Source organism: Gavia stellata, chromosome 30 (genome assembly GCF_030936135.1).
Source record: "Gavia stellata isolate bGavSte3 chromosome 30, bGavSte3.hap2, whole genome shotgun sequence".
NCBI lineage: Eukaryota > Metazoa > Chordata > Aves > Gaviiformes > Gaviidae > Gavia > Gavia stellata.
The window spans coordinates 2,568,283-2,588,294 of record NC_082623.1 but is presented as its reverse complement, the minus strand read 5'-3'; the positions used below and the strand labels follow the sequence as shown (position 1 = coordinate 2,588,294).

Below are 20,012 nucleotides of genomic sequence, written 5' to 3'. Positions count from 1 at the left end.
GTTTCCTCAACACGGCTCTCTCCTATTTCCCACTGGGAGCACCCATGTCCTTTAAACGCCCAAATCTTCTTTGCAGGGGATGCCTTGCGATACGTATTTCTATCGCACCTCTTCCTGGCAGATCCAACACTGTAAAAACATGGGGCAGAAATACCTGCGGCTCCGAAATGCGCTCCCACCCCTGGAGGGGTCCACACTGCTGTAGCCAGGCATCCTTCTCAGGCGTGGAGAGGATGGGGAGAACAAGGGGTGCACGTTATAAATATAAAATCATTATCTGCTACAAACAGAAGACGTATATTGTACATCTTTGACCCATATACACAAGAACACAATATACACAGAACGCCTCGGAGGAGTGGGGGCTTTGCAAGGGGATTTCGGGAGAGGCTGTTCCCCTGCCAGCCCCCCCACCCCACGCCTCCCCCCCACGCTGGAGGGGGCTGTACCGACAGCACATCAGTCACCGAAAGTCCCGTCAAGCTGGCGCACATCATTTGAACCGCGCGCAGATGGAGTGGTCCCCCCCGCCGTGCCCACTCCGCTGCGCTGGTGGGAGAGGGAGGCGAAGAGGATGGAGAGAAGGAGAGAGGGCAGGCGCGAGGGGCTCTCTCGCGAATCCACAAAGTGCTTGGGGTCTCCGGACCCTCGGAGCGAAGCTAGGCCCTGAGAGAAACTTCTTGCCCTGCCACCCTTGGGGGGGGGGAGGATTTTCCAGCCAGGTGGGTCTCTGATAAGGCATTTTCATCTGGGAGTTGGAGCGAACAGTGTCGGAAGAGAGAACGAAGCAGATGGGGCAGCGTGCGTGGTGGCAGGTTAGCATGAGGCAGTGAAGCCAAGGTGGTCCCAGCCGGACAAGCCCAGGGCAGGGGGTGGAGAGGAGAGGAGGGCTTCATCCTCGACTCAGTTTATCTGGAAAGCTGCTCCCCATGTCCTCCCCCAGCCCCTTCATGCCTCTCTCCCTGGCTCGAGCCACCGGCACGGCGTGAAATACTGACGGTGGTTGGAGTGGCACATCCAGGCGCATGGAGTGGCAGACAGGCACACGTTAAGAGTTAAGACAAGAGTCGATGTGAGCTTTGTACAGCGAGGAGCAGCTCCCGGCCGGAGTGTCCGAGGACTTGGGATGACAAAAATGCCACAGTGATCAGATTGGGCCAGGACGAGGGGGTGGGCGCAGGGGAGAGGAGGGAGTCGAGTCCTGGCACCTATCGGCGGTAATGATTGGGAGCATCTGCAAACATGTACTTGAGTCTGTACGCTTCAGCGAGCAGGAGTCCAATCTCTTCGTTACCCCAGTGTATCGTGGGCAGGTTTTGTAACAACATCAGAAGGCCCTGAAAGAGGGGAAGGTTCTTAGTTTGGGGCGGCTGAAGGTAGAGTACAGATGCAGAGCAGGCTGGGGACCGGCACGACCAGAGGCAGCAGCACTCAGTAACTTTAGCTCACCACGCTCGCAGGTCCGAAACGCTCAGAGACAGCATTAAGATGTGCTCGTGTCTAGATCCGAATCAGTGAAGCACCTCAGATGCCCCCAAACCTCTTGAGATAAGGGTGCTACCTCAGCGTTACAGCTGGACACCAGAAGGCAAACATGAAGGAACTTACCGTGATCAAAGCTCAAGCCCAGGGAAGAGCTGGTGTTTGATGTTTGAACCCTCCAACAGCTCAGTTCTCTGTCCTAAGCGCTGAGGCTCCGAAGTTACTTCTAGGCAAAGACCCTGAGACTGGATGATCTTGGAGCCAGCTTTGAGATGACAGTTGACTGTGTCCATGCTGGGCTCCCAACCAGAGCAATTCCCTCCCCTCTACCCCCAGGGAATTACCCCCAGCCCCAGGGACTTACTTGGAAGTCTTCCTCATCTAGGATCTCCTTCCGCCACTTGATCAAGAAGGCGGCACAGACGTACAGGTGGAAATGTGAGAATCCTTCCGGCTCCGACTGCAGACGGCAAAACTCTGGGTCAGCTCCTGCAGCTCAGCTGGAGCATGACTTCCCCAGACACAGATGTCCTTCTGGGCCACCCAACTGGCTATAAATGTCCCAGGACCACACTGCTTTGCTTCCCTCATCTCCCCAGCTGCACGGTGCGGCCAGAAGACCTCTGTCCCCTCGTGTAGAGGGAATTGGCCCCACAGTGACCAGCCAGGCAGGGAAGACAGTGGGAGCCTGTGTACCTGGTAGGTGTCCCAGAGGCGGATGGTGCAGCGAAGAGGCAGCTCCCTCATAAGCAGATTGTTCATCCAGCGAAAGGCAAATTGCAGGTATTCGACCTCGTACTTCCTAAAGTGATTATGTACCTGCTCTGAAACAGCACATTTCACTTACATACCTGGGGACCATGGTGCCCCAGCTCCCGCACACGGCACTGTCCCCAACATACCGGCTTTCATGCACTTTCAAGCTGAGACCTTGTTCTCCCAAACACCTCCATTCCTCACCCTGTGCTACCTGACCAGAAAAACCCTGTCCCCAGGGGGTTTCTGGCTGACCCTCCCCTCCCCTGCTTTCCATACGCTTTGTAGGCAAGTGTCCACCCCTGCCCTGAGGGTGCTACTCACAAAGGAGTCCTCCCATTGTTGTGACAAAAGAGCCTCCAACCTGCTCAGATCCCCCTGTCACCTACCATCAATCCGGCTGACTAGCTCCTCCAGGGCTTTGACTTTCTTCTGGATCCCCGGCTGTGCAAAGGTGTAGTTATCCTGTGGGGAGAGGCCATGAGTCAGAAGCAGCAGTTCTAACAACAGCTAGAAACAACCAAAACCAGATCCCCAGCTCCACAGGGAGCCGAGATCACCATGAGCCAAGGAGACATGGCACTTGAGCACCAGGATCATCTGCCTGCTGTGAAGCCCTTAGTCAGGACAGCGCCAGCTGGACAGCTGCAGCATCTTATTTATCCAGGATTTTACCCACAGATTTAGCTCAGTGAAGTAGCAAAACCTCCCTAATGCTAGGACATGCAGAGCGCTCACCCAAACACAGAGAGAAGATGACTGCACTGCTACCCCAGCAAGGGGAGAGAAACCTCCGCGGCCCCAGTGGCTCACCTGTATCCCGTCCAGCAGCTTGCTCATGCACCAGAAGCTATCGGCTTCGATGCTCCGTAAAACATCCTGCGACAGGTTCGTCACGTCAAAGTTCTCCACGTCCTCCTCTGCAAAAGAGAGAGGGAAGAGCATCAGGAGGGTGGGGGACACCAGGGTGCTCATGGGACACACCAAGGGACTTTATCAAGCCAAGGCAGGGCAAGAGGCACTACAAAGCTCCCTGCACAATGTGAGTGGCCTGCCTGGCACAGAGCACAGCACCCATGCGCTGACCTACTTCTCCAACCCAGGCGAAGGGCTGAAGGACCCCAAAAGACTCAGTGGCCACAATCTGAACCCAGCCCAGCTCCCCAGGGGACTGCGGGAGGGATCCCACAGCACTGCCACTGTTGTCCCCCGCTCTGGGGCGAGGGCTGTGTATGAACAAAGCTCCCGGCATATGGGACCCCTCTTGCTGGAGCACATCCTGCCCTGGGTGACAGCAGATCTCTGCCAGCTGGCAGCACCACAGGGAGAACCAGGAGAGGTGAATCCCTCACTGCAGCCAGAAACCAGGGAAACAAACGCTGCCCTTGGCCTGGGGCAGCACAAGGGAGCTCAGTTCTCACTCCCAGTCGGATTCATCAGCATCATTCCAGGACTGAAGCACAACAGAGGCACCCAAAAAGTGGCTGCCAACTCTGAAGACCCATGAGGAAGAACTGCCAAAGCCTCAGAAACCTCTACAAGAGAGCAGGACCCTCGGGCACAGTTGCAAGGACCCAGAAGCGCACAAACAGCTTCCTGAAGAGCAAAAAGGCTCAGAGTTAAATCCAGCATGGAGCCTGACAGCAGGGCCACGCAGCAGAGAGATTGCTCAGCTTCATAGAGCTTCTCCTCCTCCTCGAGCCCAGCTGACAGGAGAGTTCCAGCGAACAGAAGCAGCCCCATGCACAGAGGAACCTTGCTGCAGGCAAAGCAGATTTATGCAAGCTTGTTTTTCAAACCCAGCGAACTGGGGGCCTGAGAGCACAAGGGTTGGTGACAGTTTTGTTCTCAAAGGGTACTCATGGAGTACAAAAGGCTGCCCTTGCTTTTAAATGGGCTTATGAACCCCCAGGAAGGGCAAGGGAGAGATCAGATGCCTTGAGGGTGGGACGGCGGTGATGCTGGCTGAGTTTGGAGCAGAGATCACCTGCTCCAGGCCAGGCTCACCTTAACATGGAGGCTGTAGAGGGCAACAGGCACGGGAAGGCAGTGGAAGCTAGGGAGGAGATGGTCAGGAGACACGGGTCTGGCCCTCCTGGCTTGGCTGACCCAGCAGCTCTCTCCCTTTCCTCCTTGGGAGCAGAGCACCCGGCACTCTGCTGTCATGATGCTAAATCAGATCAACAGATGCCAGGGCTAAACTGGCCCATTTCCAAACCCAGAGGCTCAGAAATCCTAACAAGCGTCTTTGATCTTCCTTGGAAAAGAACAAGAGAGGGAGAGTACGGGGCTTGGGGCTGGGCCACCCTCTTGGCTCAGATATGTCACAGGGCAGCTGTCGCAGGTTGGCAGCGCTATGAAAACTGACGCTAACAGATCCTGCCCACAGGAGGATGGGAAGTGCAGCGCCAGTGACTCCAACGCTGCTCCCACCTCTGGGGCAGAGCTCAGCTCCAGAGCAAACTGCCACTAGGAGCTTTAGGGACAAGCAAGGGCTTAACCCTGCATTAATCTGGCAATCTTGTACTGCAGAAAGAGCAGCAAAGCTGTTTTCCAGCTGCAGGTCATCATCCAAAACTATCACTCTTCTGCTGGCTTCTCTGCAGCCACTCTCAAATATTCCAGGTAATGAGAAAGGCAGGCAAAATCTGTTTAATACACATCTCCTTCCCTAGATAACTTCCCCCACAGAGGATAGGCAGGCAAAGGAGGGGGACAAGGCCACATGTGTATGGCCAGGACTGGTGGGAGAGGCAGGCTCAGCCACACAGGAATGAGCCTCGTGCAGAAGACCTCCCAGTGCAGCTCCAGGCGTGAGGACTGTGATGGAAAAGGGGATATGGTGACCTGCCCAGGCGATGGGGAACACCCTTGCTGCTTGTCCCCCAGTTTTGGGGACAAGAGGAGCAACGCTGCCAGCATCCCAGTGTCAAAGCAAAACAGTGGTAGGAGATCCCCAGCATGAGCCAACATAGATTGCAAGAAGTTTTGAAATAAAACCCAGGTCTCTGGAGTGTGTGGCTCAGCACAAACATCTGCTCAGTGGCATCATTAAAGAGGCCCCGTGCAAAGGAGTGAGATACTCAACATATGGCTCTGACAGGGACTGAAAGGGAGCCAGTGGCACGGTGACAGCTGCCTGCAGCTGGGCTGGGGGCAGCTGGGACACCGCTGCCAGTGTCACGGGGTGCCCAAGGGCAGGTGGGGCTTGGGGAAAGCAAAGTTTCTGTGAGTGACATTTCGACAGGACTCAGGGCTGACACAGGAGAAGAGGCATCACAATCCCACTTAAACCCCTGCCTCAAATGCCAGGCAGGGCATAGCTTGGAGGAGATTAGAGGAGCCAAGGGCTCCAGCTTCCCATATCCCTGCTTTCCGCAGGGGAGCTTTAATGACTCCCCATATTCTGGCAGCTGGGGCTCAGTACAGGACTAGACACCTGGAGAACAGTTAAAGCCAGTCTCAGCTCACACCTCTGCACAGTACTGGGCAAGTCTGCACCATGTGCAGCGACCGACAGGTCCAGGGCAAAACCGGAGTTCAGAACAAGCTGGGTCAGTCCCAGTGTGACTAGTAACACCCAGGTACAAGGCTTCCCTTCCCTTCATCCAAGCTCCACTTCTGCTCCTGCTTACAGGGAAACCGAGTCTTAATTTAATCACGATTAGGATTTAGTAACAAAGCCAGTCAGAAGCGAGCAAGATCAATACTTTCCCTGGCACTGCTCCCCTCTACAGACTTGATGAAATGCCAAACAGATCCCAAAGCCGGGACAATCCCTTATGCAATGCCTTGAATTGGGGATGGAAGTGGTGTCATATGTTGACATGGACAGAGAGCACTGGGAGAGGGTGCAGGGGCCACCACTGACACTACCTGGGGATGCTGAACTGAATTCTGAGCTCTGTCACTGCCATTTTAAATGCAAACACAAGCCAGGAGAGCTGGGAGTGACTCATTGCAGGAAGGGCTGCAGGACCTGAGCTGGGAGGCAGTTTTAGCAGGACTGCCAGCTCAGCATCCCTGTACTTGCTGGGCCCTCTCTGGTCACCTGGGAAGAGGGGCATATGGTTTCCTCCAGCAGGTGCTGAGGTGTCATCCCTGCCCCAATTTGTCAGATGCCAGACTGCCTCTCCATCCTCACCATTCAGCTCTGCCGCCCCAGCAGCACCGGCAGCCTGTGCCCATCCCATCCGGAGGGCAGCAACAGCAGGCTCAGCTGCTCCTGCAGCCTCAACACCTCCTTCGAGCTATTCCTCACAGTGGCACCAGCTGAAAATAAGCAGTGCTCAGCAATCTGCGGCAGAAGCCATCGATCAGCCGGGAGGAGGAATCACTCCAGCTATGGAGCTGGCAGTGGCAGGGGCCCAAAGTGCCCAGGCTTGCTGCCAAGTAGCCGAGGTGGCCATGGTCGGACAGGAGGCAGGTAGAGCATCACAGAAGGTGAGCCAGCTTGTCACGCTGGGGGAAAAGGTGAAAACACAAGTAAAATCCATCCCATCTGCCAAGGGCTCACAGCAGTCTGTACAGCACCTGGAAGGAGCACAAGTTTTGCATCCAGACTGGGTGCAAGTACAGGAAAAGCAACTGGGCCCAACTGGCACTGGAGAAGGGGGCAGGGGAGTTCAGACACAGGGACTGGAAGCTCCGAGGAAGAGCTGCTTCTCCCTGCTTCAGCCTAGGTGGTATTTTCTAAAGCTTGTCAAAGGGGCACACACACTGGATGCAAGGGACTGCTCAGAAAGAAGAGGGAAGCGATATCAACAGGACCCTTTCAGTCAGGCAAGGGAGATGCAGGTCAATAATGGGGTAATCCAGTTCCCAAAGCATCCCAGGGCAGGTAGAAGAAATAGCTTCCTGTGAATGTTTTTCACTTACTGGTCTGTTTACCTCCTTCAGGACCCAGACAGCCATACAACCTTCCTCCCCGCACCTTCTACAGTGAGGATGGAAAGCCGTCAAGTCAAAGACACAGCAGCATGGCCCTGCTCCCAAATCCAGCCAAACTGCTCTAACTACTACCCTGAGCAAGCTGTGTTTAATCCCTCGGCACACACAGGCCTGGGAGTTCGCTGGGTTACTGCTGACTGTTGGTTCACTGCTTGTGTCAACTTCAATGAAAGGAAGCTGCCAAATTGTTCCCTGAATGTGCTTGATAAGCTACAGACCATCCCCTACCCAAACCACCCACCTTTTCCACATGGACACGTTCTAGCCTTTGGTGGGAAGCCAGACAAGCCCTCTCAAGGCCCTGGTCTAGTAACTGATATATAATGGAGACACTGTCAACCAGACACATTAATCAGCTGATGAGCACCAAGAAGAGATTTTAATTGATGTGTAGAAAAGTTGTTTTGTTGTCTGCAAATGCTATGACGGCCCAAAGCATGGGATGATGGGTTAGAAGTCTACAGTGAACTTGGAGATGGGGATCAGCCCGTTACTAGAGGTGAGACTGCGATGTGAGAAGCCACTAGATTGAAGAGTAGAAGACCAGGGTGTGAGCCTGGCCTTGTGCTGAACAGTTAACCAAAGTCAACAGCTTGTGAACTCCCACCTCCGCCTGTCAGCTCTGAATCACACACTCACACCACAGCCCGCGGAGAGCCGCGAGGGTCCTGCTGAGTCAGCTGCTGCAGGAGACAGCCCTTCAAAAGCTCTAACACAAACATCCCAGGGAAGACGGTGGGCAGCTAAGCAGAGGAGCCAGCTGGCAGCACAGTGGGTCCCTTCTAGCATCCTGCAGGCAACAAAACACCCGCTCTGAAAGGAGAGTAGGAGCAGCAAACCCAAGAGGTTTGAGGATGGAGCCAGTGCTGGTGATGACTTCCCAGAGCCAGCTTTCAAGGAAAGGCAAGGGAAACTTTTCCAGGCCAATTGTACACACACCTTTGAATGTGGAAATACTCTCAGGTGACACACAGGTATATGAGCCCTCAGTGGCTCTGTAGGCAGGGGCTGCCCGAGCCATACAGATTGTCCCCTTGCCCAAGGGGGATTCTGCTTGTTTTCTTCAAGCTGTATTTCCTTTGAACAAGAGAATTCCCACAGAAAGGTGAGTTATCCCTTGGCACGTGCTGCACAAGGATTACCAAACTGGGCAAGGCCTCTTTTGGCTCTCCTGCTGCATAGACTCGGGTGCAGCACAGACTTGGCTGATCCAGGGATCCTGAGAATTAGTGATCTGGCACAGAGAGCCTCTAGACCTGCCCTGCCCAGCACCAGCGCTTCAGGGGCCTGTCAGCAAAGGCAGCTGTAGAGAAGAGCCAACTCTCCAAACCAGCAACTTAAATCCTGTTGCAAAAGGGTTTACGTAACGCTGAGCGCTGCCAGTTCTTTCCCACGTACATTCAAGGCAATTACTGATCTTGTCCTTAAACTCTGACTGCTATACAGCCAGACCAGGGAGCAGGTAGCCACCGAGACAGCTTGTGACCTAAAGGCTGGCTTTGAATCCCAGGCTCTGGGGACAGAAGGGGATGCATGGTGTTGCTTGGCCAAATTCAGCTCAGTGGGTCTCATGCAGAGGTTTGGTTTTTTTTTTTCCTCCAACACAAGTTTGAGAAATAGCTGGAAACAGGATGGCCACATTCAGAGAGAAAGCTTCAGTTGGAGGAGAAAACAGCCCTGGAAGATGGTGAGAAGCATGGCTCCAGTGAGAGACAGACAGGTCCGATGCAGCATGAACTCTGCAGCCACGTGCAGAGAGTTGAGCCCTGACACCCAACATGGTACGGGACTGCAAGAAGTCACACCAGGTACCTGCAGGCAGCTCTGATGCTTCAGACCAGCTCCATTCTTGCACAGATAACTCATGGTGTGCACAGCTCCACTTCTAACCCAATAAATCAATCCTGAGCAACCACCCTCTGCCAAGACTAAGTGCCATCAACGCCGCTCAAGCAATAAGGCACAGGAGAAGCCACTCAAAGGGAACCTGCTCAGACCCGACAGGCTCTTCACCTCCCAGGAAAGGGAATTCACTCCAGCTGGTAGCAAAGCCACATTTTGTGCCTTCTCCTTCAGGCTGTGAGGAGCAACAGCACTTCCTAGGGATCAATCCCAACCACACTGGCTACCACAGTGGAAATCGAGGTGGCTTACCTCTTCGCAACATCCTCAGAAGAGGCAGATCAGTACTAGTTTACAAAGCCTTAGCTATATAGAGGAAAGCTTCCAGTGACTTCAACAAGCTTTGGATCAGACCTTAAAAAAAATATTTGTTCAACAGGATTTCTCTATCACTAATACAGTCTTATAAATTCCTTTTCCCTTCTATTTATAGTGAAAACTAAGAGCCGTTAGGCATAGGGATTACAGCATCCCAGCATTAATGTCAACCCCAAAACACGGCTAGAGCTGGAGAAAGAATAAAAATACTATGGGTGGAAATGACCTGATCTCTGGGTAAAAGCAACCGGCTGACAAAAAAGCCAAAAGCAGCAGGGAGAAGTCAATTTGCTTTCTGAAACTCTCAGCTTGAGAAACACACCTGTACTACCAGCACGGGACAGGAATCTTTATTTAAATAGTTTATTTTACATTCTCAGCAGGGTCTCTATACTTCACTGATTCCTCCTAGAACAAGAACTAGCTCCAAGCCCAGCTTTGAGAGCAAGGCCTGTATATCAGGGCTTTGCCTAAACTCCCTAGTGCCTAAAACACCCCATTCTCCTCCAAGCTGTAACGATGTTAAGTACATTCAAATGCAAATCCACCCTTAGCACTTCAACTTCTGTGGAGCTCAAGGTTATGAAACTGAAGTCAATTCAACCAGGCGGCAAAGATACAGTAAGAGGTCAAGATGCATCTCCAGCCTGGCACAGGCGCTGAAGGAAGAACACATCATCTCCTCCAGGCAGGCAAGCTTTTCTGATGCCAGCACTTCACACCATTTCAAACACCGTGGTTGAGAGGCAGCACCGTGCTTCAAGCAGCAAAAGTCACTTACCGACATACTCAGAGAGGAACACAACAAAGAACGGAGTGACCAGGTCATTGATTCCCTGTACATAGCCGCTGGCTGGGTGTCGAATGGCCCAGATAAACAGGATTCTTTCAAAGATCTAGGGAAGAATGAGGGAAAGCAGGTACCTGCATTAGCCGTGCACAAAGGAAAGGCAGAAAAGCTTAACTGCTAAGCTCAGGGAGCGGAGATCATGCGCTGACAGGTTTTTCTGCAGCAATACAGGTAAGATAAGCATACAAGTCCTAGGAGAAACTCCTGTATGATCCACAGATCCCACACACAGGCCAGCCCACACTTCAAAGAACAAGGCAGCCCAGGCTCCTCATCAAAGCCTCCACTTGAAGAAATGCAGACCCAACTTTTCAAGATCCAGGTGGCTTAAGACCCTTCCACCCATAGGACAGAGCTGCCTATTAGCAGAGCAGCACGCCTTGCTGAACATCACCTGGAAAGCTAAGGCTGTTATCTGTTATCAGCACAGTACTCCCAGATCTGCATACATCACAGATCGGGATAGTTCCCAACAGAGCAGCCTCCCCGCAACAACTGGTGTGTTATTTCCAGACTGCTCCAGCCCCAGGACACCATGCTCTGACGTACCACATACACACGCTGAGCTTTTTTCCAAAGAGGACAGATGCCCACACCTCCTGGCCACCTCTCAAACCCATCCCTGCCCAGGTTTCTCACATACTGCTTTGCACAAAAGAGGTTTCATAGCAAAACAGAAACGATCTCCTGTTCTGTTTCAAATACCCTGAATTTGTCTTCAGGTCTTTTACCAACTCTTGGCTACATCTTGCCACAAAAGAGCTGATCTCAGAGCCCCTGAGCTCCAAATCTGATGTCTTTCAGAAACATGGGACAAGACCAAACAGTTTCAGCAGGTATTTGCATCAGGAGCTGTCAGCCAGGGAAGTTTCCCCACAAAGCTAACTCACTAGTGGCAGTGCTGGTCTAACTCCACACACACACTCATGGCAAATGTGGGGCAGGAGCTTCACTTCCCCTTACCTCCTGGACAAGCGGCTGCTGGAAGAGGGGGATGAGTGGGTTGGTCCTTGGAATGTCGATGTGGATCTGGAAGACAGGGTAGGTTACACATACCAGCCGTGCTTTCCAGGGGCACAATAACTCATCACAGGCTAACAGAGGGGAATCCACCCCTCGGTGTCCCGCCAGGCGAGAGCTGCACTTGCTGACAAGCACAGCGAGGGCTACAGATGACAGCTGCATTGAGAAAATCATCTTCAGTTTTATCTTCAGTCTTCTCTGCCCAGGTGTGGGCAGTTGGCCAGAGTTGGGAAAGAGCTGGGGTCTGAAATCTAGTTATTAGATCAGTTTAGGGAAGGCTTAAACTAATAACTGTAAGAAGATAGACAGAAACAAGGAGAAGACTCCTAATAGCTACAGCTAGAGGAAGTCCATGACCCCATCTGCATGGACAAGTAGCAGCAAGAGGGAGGAAAGAGATATAACCAACACAGAAAGCCAGGCAACAGGCAGAGGGTCATACCTGTCGGTAGGTGTCTTGATGGTGCTCCTCGTTCCGGGAATCGTAATACTGCTGGATGAAGCCAAAGTACTCCTCCCGCTTGCGCTGCAAAGTCAGCTTTCGCCGCTCCATGTTTGCGGGGAGATAACCCTGCGGCAGGAAAAGCCATGTCAGGTCAGACCCTCTTCCCTCACCGCAAACCATCCCTTGAAATCCTGCCAGTCAGCTGTGCACCTGGAAGTATCAGGCACAGATACTCAGGAGCTGAGGAAAGGGCTTTCATGGGATTTGGCCTTCCCAGCTCCTGATGCCTTTACTGATCTTGGAGCAACCCAACTTCATGGGATTCATTTTCCCAAAACAGAGCGAACCATGTATTCCCAGCACCAGTCTGGGCTTTGTGCTCAAAGAGTATGTAGCAATTACGCTCCCCAACCAAAAAAAAAACCCCTCAGCTCACCCGTAGGCTGGGCACAGATACAACACAAGGAAACCTGGGGGACACATGAAGGTCTAGGATTGCATGTCCCTGGCTCGGCACATTCCCCCTAGACTCCTGCATCGCAGCTCCAAGTACTCACTGAGAGGAGACGCCACGTCACGGGCCGGACCTCTCTGGGCACACCAGGCCAGCTGCATTTCCTCAGCTCATCTGCAAACGGACAGTGGTGGCAATGGATTAGATCCTAGGCACGTCCAGGCACCACTACACCTAGAAGGAGAGGAAAGCCCAGTCTGCTCCTGCAGGCTCTGGAGACACTGAGCCTCCAGGAAGGCTCCACATTCGCAATGACTGGGGATGCGGGTCTGCAGCAAGGGGAGCAGAGATGCTTTCAGTTCAGCCTGGGCACAGAACTGGTGGCTGCAGTGGCTCCAACCCTCCAGAGCCTCAGTTCTCATGCAGAGCCCAACAGCCCCCGGTGATCGCAACCATCATTTGTGAGATGGACAAATACTGGGAACAGACAGGGAGCTGGTAGAGGACGTTACCATCTGCCAACAGAGCAGTTCATGCAACCATCCCACTTGGTGCAACTGCAGAAAGTAATTTTTTCCACCCTGAAGCAGACCCGATCACAACCTGAAGCAGGCAGCATGGTCCCTCTGCCTTCCCCTTCCCACCCGCCGGCACCCCCATTTTGTCACACTCACCCAGGTCCGTGTTGTGGCTGGAAAGGAGCTGCCGAAACTTCTCCAGGCGGGTTTTCTCCCTCACCGTCATGGGGGGAGCACCCGAAGCATTTTGGTCAGAGATTCGGGCGACGAGTGGAATGACGGGCCGAAGGGGAAGGGACTGCTGCTTCTGAAGGGGGGTCCGCACACAGGCCTCCTCTGCAAGGAACAGACGCTGCAGTGAAGCGGGGAAGGAGACCGCACCTCTCCAACCCCACTTCGCTCCTCTGACCACTGCCAGAGACCTGCCACTGCAGATTTCACCCCTGTCTGCCCCAGCCCCAGCAAACAGGGCATCACTGGCCCACTCCGATGGATCAGCTGGTTCACAGGCACCTGTTGTGGCTCTTCCATCATTTCCCCCCCATTTCTCCTTCCCTCCCTTCCTCCTGCATCCAGGCACCTGGCTGCCAGTGGATCAGACTTCCCTCTTCACATGGGAAGCCATGGGCAGAAAGACACAGGAGACGAGGCAGAAGGAGCTGTGGGAATCCCAGAAGAACTGACCTTCAGATCTGCTCTGCTTGCCACTGATCTAAATAGTGATCAAGCTAATTGCTAGCGCAGAGAGAGGAGGCGACAGGCTGTCAATGCCACCTGCTGGCAGCAGGGACCTGCTGGGTTACTTCCACAGCACAGGCAGCCGTCTGCCTGCGACGGGGCAGAGTGGGCAGGGGCTGATGCTGCCCAGTTCCCTACCCAAGCTGTACCGACCTGGGCTCTACAGGGTCTCATCCAGACCTTTACTAAGAGCAGCACACTGGGCCACAAAGGAAGCAGACGGTGAGTAACCCTGAGCAAGAACTTAATAGATCTCCAAAATCCCTTAGCACCCAGAACACGGGATCCTCTGGGACAGATGTGCCTGTATGCAGGATACTGAGCAGCAGAGGAGACTGAAGCATTAAGGCCAGGACTCCAAAAATGGCTCCTTGGAGTACAGTATACTACAAGGAGGCAAAAGCCTCTGTTGAGCTTATGGGCTGTGCCACAGCCTCTTGCCCATAATGTGCTAGTAGCAGCAAGCGGCTGAGTTCAGCGGTCAACCAGGAGAGCACTGGAGCAGGAGGCTGCTCCTGAAGGCAGCTCTTACCAGATGTCCTGGAGAGCTGGGCTTCGCTGCTGGACTTGATGACCTTGCAGTTGGTGGGCATGTCGCTGAGAGTGGACTGGGCCCGCTCGGGTTTTGCCCGCAGCTTGCTGTGGTTCTCCAGAACCTGGACTGCCGTGGCTTTGGCCACTTTAGAGTTCAGAGTTTGCAAAGAGGAAGAGGAGGAAGAGAAGTCCTCATCTTCGTCATCACCGATGTCCCAGGCATCACTGGTGTTGCGGGCAAACTCATGAAAGCTGGAGGCCTTCTTGCTTTTCATAGGCAGCGCGTTGGCCTTGGAGCGGTCCTTGATGAAGCTGGGAGCCAAAGAGAAACAGTATCAGAGCAATGCTGTCAGATGAGTCCATTTTCTTTCCTTCCCTACGTCCAAACTCCAATCAGCCAGGCCCTTTTTCCAGTTTCCCTGTCCCTCCTTCCAAACCCAAAGAATGTGTTAAGTCTCTCTAGGCTGCCTACTGCTGGGAGGCAGAGCCCGAGCTGATATGACAGCAGAGCATGGAGGCCACAGTGCCAGCAGACAGCTGGACAGGTGCCAGGCCTCCCAGCTCAGAAGGGCAAAGGAGAGAGACGGATAATTCCTCCAGCTCTGCCTCCCTCCACCCTAGAGAAAACTGGTACATGAACACCCAAAAAAAGTCTTGCGACCTGGGAAGAGGCATGGCAGAGGTTAGACGGAGCCGCTCTGAGCTCCTGGACGCTCCCGCTACAGCTGCGATGGCTCCCAGCAGACAGACCAGCCTGGTTCTTTTCTCAGGCTCAGCAGGAGCCTCTGCATTGACCCGTAAGCTACAGGAGTCAAAGTCCACCACCTGAAGCCTCACAGAAAAGGGGCAACCTTCACTGCTACACAGCACGAGACAGAGACAAGGAGGCAGTTCAGATCAGCTCTGCCTTTTTCTGCCAGGAAGGGGGCTGCCATTCTGCAGCCTCGCAGCTGCCAGGCAGCTTTACCTCCCCTTCCTTTCATTCTTCCGCCTCCGAAGGGGAGCAGAGGGCTCAGTCACCATTGCTAAGAAATACACCTGTCTCCTTTGCTGTGGCTGGTACAATACGGATTTCTGGCCACGAAGGGCACCAGCAGATAAGCTTTCCCTGAAAGCTTTCGCAGAGCTCAAGACAGCACTGCGCACCACTTCTGCCCTTCTCCGCTGGAACATCACGGTGCCAGAGGATGCTGGAGACTTCCACCTACTGCAGGACTGAGCCAAACACCTGCAAAGCCGCGTGGCCTGTGTCTCCGGGAGATAAACACTCACTTTTTGGTGAGCCGGGGATCCAGCGGAGGATGCTGTGCTCCATAGACAGGTTGAATGCTGCAGGAAGAGGATAAAACAAAAAAGAAGACAATGCAAAAAGCCACAGAGCACCCACGAATCACCTCCTCAGCCTAGACCGGGGTCACACTTCTTGCCTGCTCTCAGGAGCTGAATACAGACCAAAAGCAACTTCAATAACCTTCTGCCTTCAAAGCCTTAGATCCAAAGTGCCACATTCAGCTGAAGATTGGTTCTTTGCAGGAGCAAAGAGAAGCCTTGTTTAAACTCTCAAGCTCTCTCCAGCCTGAGCTGGGATTTGAGGTCTGCTCTTTTCTACACCACCGATTCACCCTGAGTGACCACGTGTCTCAGTCCCCCTGCCTCGTACACTGACATTCATTCTCTTCTCCATCAAGGGGCATTTCCAGGTTTGGGAATTCACACTTCCGAGCCCTGCGGGACAGGGAAAGACTCTAGCCAGCAACACTGGGGCTCCTCCACAACACACCTGAGGGTTTGAACCCCACACTCTCTCTCAGGCTTGTAGCCAACGCTACGGCGAAGCAGCCTCTGGTACGGTACACGGTTTGACTCGGGGCCAAATCCCAGCTTAACCAACTACTTCCTACGTGGCCTGACAGGAGTCACCACATGTCAGTCCCTCGGCTCCGCTCCCTGTGGAATGGGACAGGGAGCCCAAGGGCTGCAGGCACTACATGGGGAGCATCACCTCCGAGAGGAGCTACTAGCTGAATGCTCATCGCTAATTTGACAAGCTCTGGACGCGAGACAGGGATCCTGAGTTACTACCTCCATTCGGGTAACTCTTCACAGCCACCCCACCCTGAAAAACCATCTCTGGAAAACAAGTCCTCGCCATCCCCCGGTACACAGCACGGCCCCGCATCCCACGGCGGAGACAAGGGCCCATTCAGAGCTGGCACACAAGGGACAGGCTCCTCTTGGGTCAACAGAGCTGGCCTGCTTTCCAGGAGCCGCAGATGGTGCCCGGCAGTAAAACGAGCAGAGCCCAGCCGTGTAGGAGGGGGACAGCAGCCTGACGCAGCTGGAAAGCGTGCTGGGAAGCAGTTGATGCTCAGGAGGCAGCAGCAACAGGCCCAGCTGCCAGGGGAGAGATGCAGAGATCCAGGAGAGAGGCTGGAAACAACCACAGCACAGAGAGATCCTGGTGGTGAAGCCCAGCGAGGGGTGGGCTCGCTGCTGCAGCGCCCGTCCCTCGTGGCTGGAAACGCTGAAAAGGCTCACTGTGTTTACCCACCAGCGATCAAGCCTAGGAAAGAGTTTGCTGACTAATTAGCATCTAGGAGTCAGGACAGCTATTAAGCAGAGGCACCCCCGTGGGTGGGCATAGCAAGCAGATTATCAGGAGTAAGAAAAACAACCCCTCCAGATCAGCGCTGCTTCCCAATGACTCACGGCAGCTCCTTGCAGAAGAGGAGCTGGCAGAGCCTCTCCCATACCCAGCACCAAGCTCGCACCGTCTCCTGACAGCTGTCACAACGCTGCTCCTCTCCGCGCAGGGATCCACGCGCTGCCAACGGTGACTGCTTTGATTCACGTGCAAAGGCCTGAAGGTCACAAGCCAAATGAACGACGTGTGTCGGACACAGAGGAGGGGATGTGGCAGCCAGCTCTGGGTGAACAAACCCTTTCCTGGGGCTCTGAAGCAATCGGCCGATGCCTTCACCGGCTAACGGCTGATACAACTGCAGAGGGTCCCACCTCCCAAGTAGTTCTTTTTGAAGAATGTGAACCCAGGCGCCCTGAAACAAAGCATCCCAAGCTGATCTAATTGCACAGCTCATCAGCCTGTGCTCCCACACGAGCAGCTGAAGAGGACAGTCCCATCTCCAGCAGGTTACAGAGGCAGAGCTGAACACCACCGTCCTGCAGTGGTGAGCTCCGACCGCTGCACGAAGCGGGTTCGCCCCGTGTTTGTCCCATCTTTGCCGACTCTCTGCCCTATCCACCTGTGCAGAGGGTGTCACAGGCTGGACAGGAGGAGCGCAAATGGTGACTTGAAGATACACAAGCACACGCACAGCTGCCAGACAGCAAGTTCGTGCCGCAGTGTCTGATCCCGCTCCCTTAGCTCACGTCCCTGTAGCTCACTCCCAGCAGATCCTACAGCTCCACACAAAGGTGCATTACCACATCCTACTTTGACAGCTGAGAAAATTGAGGCAGGGCAGTGGTACCACCAAGTGATGCTCAGTAACTTTATTTACTCACTCTTGTCTGGTTTTCCCTGATGCAGCTCGGCTAGATGAATCTGCTCTCTCCGAGCTTAACTCCCTGTCTGAAGCTGTCTTCACCTCACTTTTGCATGCTCAGGGCAGGCACTAACTCTCAGCAACTCAGCAAACACACCACTGAGTCAGGAGCCGAGACCTAAGCTGATGCTGCGCTCCCAAGCTGACTGGACGAGTCCCCTGTCCTGTCTCAGTTTAAGCTCTTTGGGACAGGTATTTCTTGTTACCCGTATGTTCTGTGTCTGGTACAACAGCTGTGGTATCTGCGTTACACCGCTCACAAGGAGATCATCGCAGGGTGTGGGTTATTGACACTGCAGCAGAAAGCATAGCCAGGAAACCTCGGTGCCACTTCGGACACAGAACATATTTATTCCTAGCAGACTGTTTCTTCCCTTTTAAAACCGCATTTAAATACACACACACCACACCACCCCGGAGCCTGACTGCCCATCTCTCTAAAGAGCGGGAAATAAACAACCCATCGTGCAGGGGAACACGCTAGACCAACCTGCCAATGCATCCCTAGAAAATTACTGGGGAGAAAATGCCCAATGCAAAAACCACGGGGGAGTATTGGAAACATGAAACAACATTTACGAGTTCTGCCACCTTAAATCTACAGGGAAAAAGCACCGACTCAAAGCTAATACAACTAAGTAACCAAATGCACAAAGTCTCATGGAAAAGGAAGCTAACACCGTCTCCAAAGCTTCACAAAGCCTCCCTCTGCCAGCTTGTCAGGGCAAAGAAAGGAGAGAGCCAAGAATCTGTACGGGAAGATCTCTCAAAACTCAGACAAAAAAGAAAGAAGGGAGCTTCACGTCTACTGACCATGGACGCAGCACATCCCACCTCCACCTTTCGTGGCTGCGTTGCCCAAGACCTGTCAGGAACTGTCCCTGGACAGGACCGGCATGCAGGGTATTTAGAGGTGCTAACAAGGCTCCTGGACAGCAGGATAGTTGCCAAGCAGCCAGTTAGGAGCAGGGAAGAACTTGGCCAAAACCTTGACGTTGGAGTGTAATGTCTAGGCAGGACCGGCTGCCTCCCAGACCGCTTCACCTGGTTTGAGCTTTCCAAGCTGCAGCTCGAAGTCACCCACTGCACAAGAGAGATGCTGTCTAAGACCACGGGCTGGAAGCACGGCTGTGACCTCCGGGTAAGAGATGGGAGCCATCGGGAGACAAAAGGACCCAGGGACAGCACAGCATTTGCTTCCCCCATGAGCAGAAGAGGAAGAACACGTAGTGCTCATTGCTTTCCCTTTGCTCGCCACACACCTGGATTGTCACACCAACCTGAGGGAGCCGGCGCAACGACAAAGACTGAGTGAAAGCACATTAGGAAGGGAGATTTAACTGGCCTAGCAGGATTTAAAGCCAACTAAGCATTGCAGACTGCGTCCACACACCAGGAAGGGAAGGGCAGGGTTCAGAGAAGGCAAATGAGAGCAAACGGGAGGAGCACCAGATGGGAACAACACTTCTGAAAGCCTCCCCAGAGAGGTGGGCACCCTCTCCCCATGCAAGCCTTGCTCCCAGGGCCTTGTAGGGAGCATCTCCTTCATCACCACCAGCTGCTTCTTCCTAAACACGGCTCCAATCAGACATTGCACTTGTTTCTCCCATCCCCGGGTGAGCGTGGGTGCCTCGACAGGAACCGGGACAGCCCAGCCAGAGGAACCAAAGCAGGGGAGGGGCACACCGAGAGCCCAAGGCAACACCTCGAAAGGCTTCGGGAAGGGAAGAGCTTTTTCAAGAGCTGTGGAAAGGAGGACAGTACAGCCCTGGCTCCGAGGCCACCCCGGGGGGGCCTCCAAGGCCCTCACCCCCTCCACCCTGCTGCCCCTGGGGCGCAGGATGCACACAGGGGGCCCCGCAGCCCCCACACGGCCTGCCCTGCCCTACAGATGAGGGGCCAAGCCTGCAGCTACCCTTGTCCCTTCCACAGGGGGACTGCCGCCAGCAAAATTCCCCGGCCCCACAGCCTGGGGGGCCCCTGGCAGCCCCCCTATTGCAGGGGGGAACCCCGGGCTCCCCGGCCAGCTCCCCTGCCCCACAGCCGAGGTAGAGACCCCTGGTATCCCCCACCCTTGCAGGGGGGTACCCCGCAGCCCCCAGCCCCACAGCCGGGGGGAGGCCCCGACAGCCCCTGCCCAAGGCACAGGGGCTGCTCCAGCCCCCCTACCCAACAGCCCCCAGCTGAGGAGGGGGACTGCGGCCCGTGCACCCCTTGCCCGGGGGGCAGGGGGGGCCGCTACCGGCCGGGCCCGCGCTCACCTGCCCGGTAGCTTGGCGCTCCGCTTCCAGAACTGCCTGCCGCTCTCGGCCGCCATGGCGGAGGGGAGGGGAGGGGAGGGGAGCGGAGTGGCGGGCCCGGCCGGCCAGCCAGCGAGCGAGCGAGCCCACCGGCCGGCCGGCCCCGCGGCGCAGCGGCGGAGCGCGGAGGAAGGCGGCGGCCCCCCGCAGGCCGCCTCACCGCCGCCCGCCCGCAG

General features: G+C 54.6%; 1 protein-coding gene across 1 annotated transcript; it reads right to left on the bottom strand.

Annotated features, from left to right (window-relative positions):
- Positions 1-427: 427 nt before the first annotated feature.
- TBC1D22B (TBC1 domain family member 22B) lies at positions 428-19,900 on the bottom strand. The gene is made up of 13 exons (XM_059831225.1): positions 19,798-19,900; positions 15,243-15,299; positions 13,969-14,282; positions 12,855-13,034; positions 12,284-12,354; positions 11,724-11,852; positions 11,222-11,287; positions 10,190-10,304; positions 3,052-3,158; positions 2,628-2,703; positions 2,179-2,306; positions 1,847-1,942; positions 428-1,337 (listed from the first exon to the last, which is right to left on the bottom strand). The coding sequence occupies exons 1-13, from the start codon at positions 19,851-19,853 to the stop codon at positions 1,209-1,211; spliced, it is 1,524 nt and encodes a 507-aa protein (XP_059687208.1). The 5' UTR covers positions 19,854-19,900; the 3' UTR covers positions 428-1,208.
- Positions 19,901-20,012: the final 112 nt, after the last annotated feature.

What these genes read in the sequence shown, in the direction of transcription:
- TBC1D22B (XM_059831225.1), bottom strand. Translation starts at nt 19,853, where the DNA reads ATGGCGGCCGAGAGCGGCAGGCAGTTCTGGAAGCGGAGCGCCAAGCTA. An exon ending in AGCTGCTGGACGGGATACAG is followed by an intron (nt 2,704 to 3,051) that starts GTGAGCCACTGG and finishes CTCTCCCCACAG; the next exon opens with GATAACTACACCTTTGCACA. An exon ending in GCTAGTCAGCCGGATTGATG is followed by an intron (nt 2,307 to 2,627) that starts GTAGGTGACAGG and finishes GTGCTGTTTCAG; the next exon opens with AGCAGGTACATAATCACTTT.